At 39.3% G+C, this 12967-nt stretch overlaps 1 protein-coding gene across 1 annotated transcript; it reads right to left on the bottom strand.

Moving 5' to 3' along the window:
- Nucleotides 1-3205: 3205 nt before the first annotated feature.
- LOC308389708 (potassium channel subfamily K member 17-like) lies at nt 3206-12408 on the bottom strand. Its single transcript, XM_080871210.1, has 5 exons — nt 10196-12408; nt 8614-8728; nt 5885-6051; nt 5619-5787; nt 3206-4016 (listed from the first exon to the last, which is right to left on the bottom strand). Exons 1-5 carry the CDS (start codon nt 10409-10411, stop codon nt 3754-3756), a joined length of 930 nt encoding a protein of 309 aa, XP_080727336.1. The 5' UTR covers nt 10412-12408; the 3' UTR covers nt 3206-3753.
- Nucleotides 12409-12967: the final 559 nt, after the last annotated feature.

Raw genomic sequence — 12967 nt, 5'->3', positions numbered from 1 at the left:
GTATTTCTCCAGCTGCTATGTAGATGTTGCCTGAAATTTTTAGGGCCAAAAACGATATTTAAGCTCTGTTAAAAAATTCCACCAAAAGCGCCACTCGCATAGCTCATTGCAATCTAAATCCAAAATCAAATCTTGTCATTGATATAATGAGATTACAATAATTTCAAAAGCAAAACTGAATCAGCTTAATGTTTATGATGTACAGTAATAAAAACAAGCAGCTTTAAGGGTGCAGGGATTGGCCCACTGACCTTCAGGCTGTTAGACGTGGATACCTCCTGAGCTACAGCTGCCCATGTATGCATCCACCCCTCAGCCTGCTTTCGTGTCAAGAAATTATTTATTCTATTCAAAAGAAATTTAACATAAAAAATAAAACTAAGACATAAACTAGTAAACAAAACTGAAATTGGATAGTTTCAAACAATAAAAGGTAAATGGAAACTAAATAGAGCCAACTTTAACTTCCACTAGTGGGATTGATTGTTTTTCAGGATCATAGCCTGAGCGTGTGTGAAAGTGCTCAGAAATAGATAAAAGTGTTGCATGAATGTGTGTAGGAGACTGGGTGAAAGAGACTTGTAGTAAGAAAGCACTTTGAGTGCTCAAATGAGTAGCAAGGTGTTGTATGGGTACCAATCCAATTCTGCTGAAAGTTGGATGTGTTAACATGGGAGTCTATGGAAACTGACTCACTTTTGGAGCCAGCCTTAAGTGGATATTAAAACGTCTGCAGGTTTGTGACATTCCTCTGCACGTTTAATAAAGAAGTCAAACCTTAGCAGCAGTGTATCCCATTGAGAAATATTCAGGTTCACATTGCTGTCGGTTATAATAACAGTGTCACCTGGTTTTTGCAGCCTGCAGCCTTGTTTGTGCTGTAGGAAGCAATATAAGCAAATGATTTATAAGATTTAATCACTTACACTGAAGCACATAATACAGTATTTACATAACAGTAAAATCTCAGTCATATATAAAATCTGCACAAACCCGAAGTTTGATGTCACATTTACTGTTTAACCAAAGCAGAGGGTTTGTGTCAGGGAAAAATAGGTCTCATATTTTGTTTGTTTGTCTCATATGTTGGCTACACATATAGCCAACATTCTGGCCAGTGTTAGCTGACCCTAGCTGACAGATGAATTGCAAACTACTTGTAAATCAAGTAGTTTGTGGGCATCTGATTTTGTTCTTATTCTGCTAGTAACATCACTGAGATGTGTATAATTCCTAAAAAAAAATAATCCCAAAAACACTGTTTGAAATTTTCACTACAGTGACCAGGTGACACACGAACGTGAACCACACCAAGATAACAGGAAGAAGAGTAGATCGTGTCTTCATCTGTGTAACTAGGCAACACAGAACCCCTGAGACTTTTCTCCATTTTATCTGAGCTCATGCTGGATTTTGTGTTTTTCCTTACATGAATAAATGCAATTACAACATAAACCTGACCATAAAGTGATACCATCTGATAATAACATTACATAACAACTGGTTCTCAGATGCGAACATATGTGGGCTGAATTTCAAAAGGCACCAGGACCAGCAATGGAAAGAAAGAAGTAGGACTGGGGACAAAAACTCACTCTGGAAATGAACTTAAACTAATCTCAACTGTATGACAAACACTAAAAATAAAAACTGATGATCTAACATGAAGCTGTCATAACTCTGGCTCCAAGTTTGGGGCCCAACTATTTTTGATTTTTCCTTGCAGAAAAAAAAAACATCACTGCCTCCTCTCCCTCTGGGGGTTTTCTCACTTTCCCTCAGATATTTATCCTTTTTCCATCACCTCCATCCTTCACCTTTAATGCCAACACTTTTCCACGCATTCAGTTTTCCTCTCCACCATCTGTCTTTCTCATTGTCTCCTCCTCAGTGCTGACTTTGTATGTGAACATTAGGATACTGACCGATACTGTATGCTGTGCTATGGCAGCATAGAAAGCATGAAAGGAAGTGAGGAAACCAATGTGTTTTGGTTTGTTTGCCTTTAATTTGACAGTAATTTCCCTCCGCACTTTGTATTTGTTGCTTTGCTTCTGTTTTTAACAGCCAGTTTGTACACTATTGGTACAGCGGCGCCACCTAGTGGACATAGACATAGATGTGACTTGCACCCATACTCATGTTTCGTCTTTCTAATCACTTTTATTTCCATTTAAAATGAAGTGAAGACAAGATGTGAAGGAGAATTTATGAAGAAGTTCAGAGAATCTGACAGTACTTTCAGAAATTTCCTAAATTATACTGACATATGTCCGCTGTGGTGAAGCTACAATACCCTGAAGATAGACTAAAAAACCTTACCGTGCTGTTTCATGCAGGTCCTACAAACATTTCATAATTAAGGTTGCAACTTTACAGAAAAAGGAATAATTTTTCTGAATAGCTGCTCATGTTGTCCATTCATGTTCCTAATGGAAAGGTTATCCAAAGCAACTCCTGCTTTCACAAAGGACTCCTGTTAGTGAAGTCTAAAGTTACTCATGTCTGTAACTAATGCAAACTAAATCATGGTGACCCTTAATTTTACTCTGATTAGCAATCTTAATTTACAGAATTGAATAAAGTAAATCAGTTTTATTCACCTATGGAATGGATTAATCTGTCCAGCTTTAATTATCCCTACTGATATTTCAGGGTAAATTAAACTCAGTGAGGAAACTTCCCTGACTATCTGAACCTTGCCCAGATCCCAAGAGGTAGACTGAAATGTGACATATCTAAAACTAAATTCATGCAATGAACCATGCCCGTTGCAGGTTTTGCATTTAACAGTAAGGAAGATTATATTTTATTTAAATGCAACTTTCCCATCTCTCTCCCTCAGTAAATAAACACATTAAGGATCTAAAGAAGCTAAAGCTTTTTGTTACATTGTTCTGTTTGTATTTTTATATTGCCTTTGACCATCCAGGCAGCTGTTAAAACCGATGGTAACTCTTACTTCCTCTTAATTCCACAGTATAGAAATTGACTGCAGCTGCAAAAAACTAACAAACAAACAAAAAGGATTTTATTGTAATTAACAGCATCGATCACTTGTCTGAATGCATTATGAGGCGGTTGTTGGAGGGACTTCTGTTCTAAGAGTAGAATAACTGTGAACCTCAGCAGTTAGAGCAGTCTGGCAGACAATAAGGAAAAGCAGAGCAGGTCCCTTTTAATAAATATTTTTAATTTGGTTTGGAAGTGTTAAAACAATACTTAAGACAAAAACTTTTTACACCTTGACAAATGAAATAAATTTTCCTTCTCTTGCTCTTCTGTAAGGCCAGTTAATTTACTTCACTGTATTTTATAACCTAGGAAATTCCACCACCTCTTAAAATATGCTGAATAATAATAATCCCCAGGCCTCTGTGGGCCACGGAGTCCCTATACCATACAAAGTAGATCATTTTAAAAGACTGTGGCTTTGACTACAGCCAAGCTGGTGCCACGGAGTCGGTAAATGACTTGTGGTCAGCTAATTAAGTATAGGAAACAGGCTGACTGTCCTGTCTACTAGACCACAGACGGACAGAAGTGCTGAGTCCTTCTCTAAACTTTAATCTAAAGGGTTTTAGATTAACAAGAGGCACTTAAACAGTGCGTGAATGCTGCTGTCACATAAACCTGACTCAACAAAAATGAGCCAATAGTTTAGTGGCAGTTACGGAGAAAATGTCTAAAACTGACAAACAATAACTCAGGCACGTATCAAATCACCACAAACAGATGTAGGTAACTCTATAACTAGGTGGACTCAGTAACTGGAGGCTGGGTGATCTCGTCTTCCTCCTCCATCTGTGTCTCTGGGTTTTTATCAGCTGTACCGTCTGCCTCATCCCCCTGTTGATTATCATTCTTTTTGAACTGCTTTTTAAAGTAGTTGTTGAGCCGCTCCAGGATTTCGATTGAGTGGTTGATAACCAGCGCCAGCCAGGCCATGCCAAAGAAGATCCACGAGGCTATGAGGAAGCTGTACCAATTTGGGTAATATTTGTCTGGATTGCTATCTGGAAAGAAGAAAGGATTTGGGGATTTTACAAGATAAAATTCAGTTTGAGTCGAGTATACAAAACAGATGTGATCAGAATGCGATCATTTCTAAAACGTGGCTTATACTTTTTCAAGGTTTTCTCACTGTGCACCACTGAACCACTTTTCCTAAATCACTTCTTAGAAGTCCTCTTCTAACTTCCTCCTAAACGATGTCCCTGGATTCCAGAGAAGAGAATCAACTTGCATAGATGCAAATTTGATAAGCAGGGTGAAAGGTGAGCAAAGCGTGCTCAAGTTTCTAAACGTAAAATGGGACCCAGAGCTTTCACCTATCAGACTCTTCTCCTGTGTATTAAGTTTGGATCCAGAAACTCTACTCAGCTTTAATATTAAACTTAGATTTTTTTTTCAATAAACCTTACAGTTAGAGCCCTAAACCATCCGTCAACTATTCTTTTATAGGCTCAGACTGATGCATGACTTAATGTGATTCACAGAGTTCTTCTTCTCTCACTTGTTTTCATTTCCAATGTGTTTATACACTACTAGGGCATGCCAGTACATTTCTGTTGTTTCTCTTCCCGTTAAAAGGGAAAATTTAGAGTATTCAAGTTGGCTTTATAGTGATAGTTTTTAAAAGCATTAGCTAACTCCTTAGCAAATGATAGTTGAAGTGGTCAGTTGCAATATTGATCCTGGCCCATAATTATTATGTTGATATAGGAACAACACCAACACTGGGATGTTGATGTGTCTCATATCCCCGTGTTGATGTTGTCCCACATCATCCTAATAGTATTTGGGTTACAGTTCACTATTAATACATATACTATATGTATTATCTGTCATCCACTTTGTATTGGTAATTTCTTAGAGTGACTGATTTAGCCAATGAATGAGTTCGAGACTTCCTGTTCTGGACAGCGAATGCAGATGACATTTTTTTAGAACTGGAAAGTATAAAGATACTTTACTGGTTATCCATTCCATTTTTATCTGTGCACAAACAAAGCCTGCTCAAACAGGCTCAAACAGATTAGTCAGTAAAACACGGACTGCAAACAGGAACCCAGAAGCTCCAAGTACCAAAGATCTGGTTCCTTGCCAACAAGAATTCTGAATATACAAGTACAGAATTAATGAAATGATATCTGTGAATGTTGATAAAAATTATGGAGTAACAGTTTTGTTAAAATTATAGGCGGATGTTAGAGACCCAGTGTTGATCAGCAGTGCTGAATGATTTTAAAGTCAGGCCACTCTGACTCTAAAGTTAATATTTACCCATGATTTTACCATCAATGTCAATGTGTTAAAATAGGACCGGAAGAGGCCAAGAGGTGCATACAAATTTCACACTAAATATGAGACCTTAAATTGCGAAATCAGGTATGACTTTCCATTTTTACAGGCAATTCTATCTTGCAGAAACCGAGCAAATGCTGACAAGTCTTACGTAGGACTGCTATTTAAGCTCCCTTAGTCTGCCTGGAGCTGCTGCTCAAGTGCAAGCTGTTTTAGTACTCATCTACACCACAGCACTTCTTTTTTCATGCTGTTTCTTGACTCGATTGGTGTCACATCTGTTCTAAACAAAAAACACAATTCTGCTTTACCTGCCACAAAATCTCCAAAGCCGATGGTGCTGAGGCTGATGAAGCAGTAGTAGATGGCCTCTGCATTTGTCCAGTCCTCTTGCTGCTTGAACACAATCATGGGCATGATGAAGAAAAGAACCGCTCCGCAGATGTAACATACAAAGTGGATGAAAAAGCGGGTACATGTCTGCAGCAAGACATGGGAAAGAGAAGCAGTGTTAGTCATCCTCTACAGAATAATCGCTCCTTTTCAAAAGGTTTATCTAAAATCAGGACATCCTTACTTTTCGACTAGTCTTTTTCTCGAAGAAGTCTGAGATGTTCCTCTCTATGGCTAGGATGTACTTGCCCACTCTGTTGAGAACCACAATGTTGAGTGGTATACCGAAGAGCGCAAAGAACACGCAGAAGATCTGGCCACCTGTAGTGCTGGGACATATGTTCCCATAACCTGAAAAACTTTAAACTGTTACTGTGGTGGAAGGAGAATGGTACTATGGAGGGGTGTACTGCATTGTTTAAAGCAAACCTTTAAAGTTATAGTGTTCAAAATATCACAATTAGATGTCTGTAGATCGCAGTCATATCGCAAGTGCAGGGGGCTACTGTACCTCATAAAGGCATGTTTCTACTGCTATCTTTGTTAAAAAAAAAAAACAACAACATTTTTTGTGCACACTATATTTGAACATATTTAAATAACACTTACACAAACTAATACAGTCAAATATTTTAAATATTTTTTTGGTATTTTAGGTTTCATTGGTAGTGAGTGCACTCAGATAACAAAGTGACTCTAGACCAGATCTGCCCGGGAGTTTTCTCTAAGTTGTCGGGCCACTTTTTACCTCAGCTGTCAATGCCGGGTGAGATGCTCAACTAGTTACACGATAAGAGGCTATAAAACTTTGCAAAAGGAGTCCAAAATGAGTCAGTAAAGTTAACGTCTGCCCAATGAAAGCGATACTAAAATGGTAAATAAATGGCCTGTATTTGTATAGCGCTTTACTAGTCCCAAAGGACCCCAAAGCGTTTTACACAACCAGTCATCCACCCATTCACACACACATTCACACACTGGTGATGGCAAGCTACATTGTAGCCACAGCCGCCTTGGGGCGCACTGACAGAGGTGAGGCTGCCGGACACTGGCGCCACCGCGCCCTCTGACCACCACCAGTAGGCAACGGGTGAAGTGTCTTGCCCAAGGACACAACGACCGAGACTGTCTGAGCCGGGGTTCGAACCAGCAACCTTCCGATTACAAGACAAGCTGCCAACTCTCCACGATCGACAACTTTTCTGTTGTTAAGTACAGCTGTTAGCTGCAGTGAAGCCGTCTTTGACATAGATCTTACATTGTTGTACTCTGACACTTCATGAATAAACTCTCATACAATGTGACAATGTAATCGATCTGTTTCTCAGAGAGAAAGTGCCTATAATATTAGCAGGAATAACATTAGCTTGCAACCAGTTGTTGTTATTGTTTAGTGGGCTTCTTGTCAGCTGTCTGGAAATCGGACAGTCACATGCTAAATCTGCTGACAATAAGTAACAGCGAGAATTTCAAGAATGAATGCGCACATGTAAGCAGGCTGTCATGTATTAGAGCCCTGGCTTTAGTTCAGGAGATCAGGCTTGAGGTGAGGAGGTAGAGGATGACATTTTACCAAGATATTGGTAGCACTGTCCCTTTCCTTCACATTTTTGCTTCTTTGGTGAAGAGGACCCCTTCACTTTTCTTTATTTTTACTACTTTCTACACTGTAGATACATACTGAAGACATCAACTATATGAAGCAAGATGGAATTATGTATTATGACAAAAGTGATAAAAACTGATAGAAAGATTATATAAAAACTCATATGGCAGGAACCAATAAGCTAAGTAAAGAGGAACCACCGTCCATTATTACTTTAAGAACTGCAGTTGCAAAAACCATAAGCGCTACGATGAAACTGGCTCACATGAGGTTAGCCCCAGGAAAGGAAGACCAAGAGCCACTTCTGAGGATAAATTCATCTGAGTCACCAGCCTCAGAAATCACAAGTTAACAGCACCTCAGATCAGAGCCCAGATAAATGCCACATAGAGTTCCAGTAGCAGACACATCTCTACATCAACTGTTCAGAGACTGTGCAAAACAGGCCTGTATGGTCAAATAGCTGCAAACAAACCACTATTAAGGAAAAGTAAAGAGCAGAAGAGATTTGTCTGGGCCAAGAAACACAAGGAACGGACATAGACCAGTGGACATCTGTGCTTTGGTCTGATGAGTCCAAATTTGAGATATTTGGTTCCACCCGCCGTGTCTTTGTGCGACACAGAAAAGGTGAAGCATGGAGGAGGAGGGGGTGATGGTGTGGGGGTGGTTTGCTGGTAACACTGTTGGGGATTTATTCAAAATAAAAGGCACACTGAACCAGCATGGCTACCACAGCATCCTGGAGCAACATGCCATCCGATATGGTTTGCGTTTAGTTGGACCATCACTCATATTTAAACAGGACAATGACCCCAAAACATCTCTGGGCTGTTTAAGGGCTATTTGACTAAGAAGGAGAGAGATGGAGTGCTGCACCAGATGGCCTGGCTTCCACAGTCACCTGACCTAAACCCAATTGAGATGGTTTGGGATGACATTAACTGCAGAGTGAAGGCAAAAGGGCCAAGAAGTTCTCAGCATCTCTGGAAACTCTTTCAAGGCTGTTGGAAAAGCATTTAAGGTGACTACCTCATGAAACTCATTGAGAGAATGCCAAGAGTGAGCAAAGCAGTAACCAAAGTAAACGGCAACCATTTTGAAGAATCTAAAATATCAAACATGTTTTGAATCTTTTCATACTTTTTTGTTTACTATATAATTCCATATGTGTTCATTCATAGTTTTTAGCCTTCAGTGAGAATCTACAATGGAGATAGTCATGAAAATAAAGGAAAAACATTTAACATTTAAATGAGAATGGGAAGAAAATATATATATGGTTGTTCCCTTCCCTCATAGCTGACCTATAGTTGTGACCACAGTGGCAGCAAACACAGCTGAGCTGGTGAATTTCCAGAAGCCGTCTGCCGTGTAGTTGCTTTTCAAACTCAGGCCCACCTTTGATGTGTCTTTAACAACCTGAAAAACAAATTAACAATAATAGAAGTAATAACTATAATAAAAATAATAATGCCCACATTTTTATCTTGGTTTTCACTAGTTCTTGACCTGACAGGAACATTTCCCATAAGATCTTATGAGTCACAATTACGTAACTGCTTTGCATACTGGTCCACCTTGTTAAAGAGGTATTGAAACACAATGACCTTGCTATCAGACAGAAAGCAGCAGAAGGTAAATCAATAAGAATATAAGTTAAAATTAAGATAAAGTAAAAAAAAAAAAAAGATATGAAATGCAATATATATATGTATATATGGCAAGAATGGAATAAAAACATTAGCAACTAAAAACAATCAACAAACCAACTTTACAAGCTGTCTGCATTTGCTTTGACACAATGCAAATCAAAGCAGCTTACATCAACAGGCAGAAGGTTTCAGCCATTTATTACATTGGGATTACCATTTCTACTCTTACATGCAGTATAATATTCATTTTTGAGGACAACTTTCTACCTTTAAATTAAGTTTATGAGTTTCATGGGGAATTGAGTATAGAATGTAAAGCTTCATAAATGAAGTCTGGTCAAATTCACAGGCAAAGCAAGTGCAGCTGGGAATGTCTGAAGGAGCTGCTATTTGCATGTAAGCTTGTTTTCCTTGTCACATGAAAACATGTTTATAACTCAGGCTCATTTTCACCTGTTTTGACCCATTACTGTTGCCAGTCACTTAAATAATTTACTGAAGGTATAAAAGACTGAGCACATAAACATCCTGCACATCTATTTTGAATGTACTTTTTCGAATTACCCTCTTCAAAATGTAGGTAATTCAACTTTCACCACCAGGGGGCAGCGTTTTACCAATGTGTGCTCAGTTTGATGGTACAAACGTTTTAATAGCTCTAATAATATTTTATCATACCTATACAATTTTCCTTACCCATGACAGCAATTGTAAAACATTGCAATTAACTATAGATAACAATGACTTTTATCCATACAGGAGTAAAATAAAAATCAAACAAACAAGCAAACATGAACAAAATATAATTATTACGTATAGTTACAGTGTATTGATTAGTGTAAAATTACCACAAATTACCGTCAAATTATTGTAACAAAAAACATAAAAATGTGTTGAAGTAAATTAACAAATTTATGGTAGGAAACATTTTCAAAGTTCACAAACAACATATCAATATATACTAAGCCAGTTTAAGCATATATTTAGATCTAATCACTGAATAGTTCCAAAAAGCAAACTGTAATAAATTAGTTCCTTCTGTCAATGTATTCAATGTTCCACAATGGTGGACTGTCGCCATAAAGGAATATAAAAATGCAAAATCATTATGGTTGTGGTTAAGATGTAAATACAGTGGTAGAGAAAGCTGCAGAAAAGGTCTATCAAAACGCGCAATCATAAATTGCAGATATGTATAGAAAGTTTGTTTCATTTCCACATTTTTGTTTCTCACCTGAGCTACGGCCTCCAGGCCAGCTTGGTTGAGACATGGGTATGTGCTAAGGAGCCTTTCTTTTTTTTCACGCAAGTAGCTGACGTCCTTCATTCCGAGGTCTCCCTCCAACTTCCAGAAAACCACCCCACCGATCAGCACATATGCCACATAAACAAAGCCGAGCACAAGAATGGAGGGGATCTGCATCACACTTAACTTTTCCTTTACTCCCATCTTGGCAAATGTCTCAACCTATGCAGCCGGGGACAGACACTGCTCAGGCTTTACCTGCTTTTGGCTTCTCGTGCTGCATTGCAGGCAAATGAACCTCCACCTGTGCTACTGTTTCAATCACACCAGGCCTGCCATGCAAATCCAGAAGGACAAAATAAGAAAAGGCACATGACAAAATCTTAATCTTAGCATTTCAGACCAAGTATGTAGAATTTGCTGATTCATTCTTTTTACCTTAATATTACAGAGAATGGCACAAATGGTAAATGGCCTGCATTTGTATAGCGCTTTACTCAGTCTCTAAGGACCCCAAAGCGCTTTACACTACATTCAGTCATTCACAAATATGATAGTTCAAGGTTGTGTGCTTGTATGGCTGTATTTCAACATGTATTTAATAAAACTACGGCAATTTTACGATTGGGGGGGGGGTTCAACACCATGCTTTTATTAGAATACATCAAATTTAGCAAAGATACAATAATGGATTTATTTAAATCTACTTAAGCTCTCACAGTGCATTAAAAATACTTTAAAAATTGGACATTGAATTCTGCTTTCCCCCCTGAAAAGTGAAGACGTCATAAAACTGACAAAACTGCAGTTCCTTTAATGGCCTCTTGAAGCTGTCTTCAATCCCCATAGACTCCCATGCTAAATTCTCAGTTCACTTCAATTCAGTTTTATTTATACAGTGCCGCATCACAACAACAAACACCTCAAGGCACTTCAGATTGTAAGGTAGACCCTACAATACAGAGAAAACCCCAACAATCATTTGGCCCCCTATGAGCAAGCACATTGGCAAATGTGGGGAGGAAAATCTCCCTTTTTAACAGGAAGAAACCTCAGTCAGAACCAGACTCAGGGAGGGGCGGCCATTGGCCGCGACTGGTTGGCGTGAGAGTAGGAAGACTGGATAAAAGACATGCTGTGGAAGAGAGCCAGAGATTAATAACAAGTATAATTCAAGGCAGGCAGGTCTGTTAACACATAGTGAGAAAAGTGGCTAAAGAAGAAATACTCAATGCATCATGGAAACCCCCCAGCAGCCTACGCCTATTGCAGCATAACCAAGGGAGGATTCAGGGTCAGCACCTAACTATATGCTTTAGCAAAAAGGAAAGTTTAAACTTTAAGTAACTTTAACTAAAAGTAGAGATAGTGTCTGTCTCCTGAATCCAAACTGGAAGCTGGTTCCATAGAAGAGGGGCCTGAAAACTGAAGGCTCTGCCTCCCATTCTACTTGTTATTACTCTAGGAACAACAGGTAAGCCTGCAGTACAAGAGCTAAATGCTCTAGTGGGGTGATATACTATAAGGTAATTAAGTTAAGATGGGGCCTCTATGTTTAAGACCTTTATGTGAGGAGCAGGACTTTGGATTCAGTCCTACTTATTTCTTTAATATGTGCATTGAAGGACATATCCTGGTCAAAAATGACTCAAAGGTTCCTCACAGTGATACTGGAGGCCAAGGTAATGCCATCCAGTGTAAGCATCTGGTTAGATACCATATTTCTAAGATTTTCAGGGCCAACTAGTTTAACTAATTGGTGTGTGCTCTCTGGCTTCATGGATAGATAAAGTTGGGTGTCATCTGCAAAGCAGTGAAAACGAGAGTTTGATCCCCGGCACGTGTGGTGCGGAGTGAAAAACCCGGTTAGACACATAGACACCAACAGGTTGGTGGTGTACCAGGGGTTTCTGTTTAAGACTACGCTTCCTCCTTGCCGTCAGTCAGCCATCCTGCTTCCCCGGCTGCTCGGACAGTCTGTCGGGGGTCAGCTAGCGGGGCCTACGCTACCTCCTGCCTTAACGGCTACAGGGGCCTGGCTAGCTACGAGTTTTTCAACGGTGCGAAGCCGAGTCTCCAATTCAGTGAACCTGGCCTCCAGAGCTGCAGATAGGCTACATTTATTACAAGTATCGAGGCCGATGATTAACTAAACATCTGACACAATGAGCAGAAGAACAGACAGGTGAAGAGGCCATGCCGCTAACGAGTCGGCTACGAGCTAAGGTAAGCTAGCGAAACCCTAAAGACCAGTGAGTGAATATTGTCAACATTATTTTGCGAGTGAATACACAGAGTGTGCTGCTAATTAAGCACGTGGAAATTACACCGTGAAATAAGAAGTTATCTGTTATCTGTAAGTTTTTTAATTAAATTGCTACACAAAAATACAACTATGTGCGAAACAGGAAGTGATACTCTACCGTAGAGAGTGACCAAGTGACAGTGCCACCGTGCGTGGAGGGGTGATCATAGCTTATTTCTACGATCGATTCGATTCAGATTCACAAGGTCCCGGTTCAATTCCATTTGAATCGGGGAAATTTTGCCCCAGACAGTCAGAAATATTATAATTCTGATCATTTATCAGGACATATCCATATTTTTATATCTATAAAAAGAAAGCTGACGCTTGCGAGACTTTATCAAAGGTGAATGCATCACATCAGATGTCTTTGTGTCAAAGTAACTGAGCATAAAACACAGAAAAACATGGAGATTTTCCTGGCCTGGCTTTTTTATAGCAGATAACCACCTTAA

The sequence above is a fragment of the Rhamphochromis sp. 'chilingali' genome (genome assembly GCF_963969265.1).
Source record: "Rhamphochromis sp. 'chilingali' genome assembly, chromosome: 21".
In the NCBI taxonomy this organism is placed as follows: domain Eukaryota; kingdom Metazoa; phylum Chordata; class Actinopteri; order Cichliformes; family Cichlidae; genus Rhamphochromis; species Rhamphochromis sp. 'chilingali'.
Note: the sequence above shows the minus strand (reverse complement) of the source record. Positions and strands in the feature narration are given on the sequence as shown.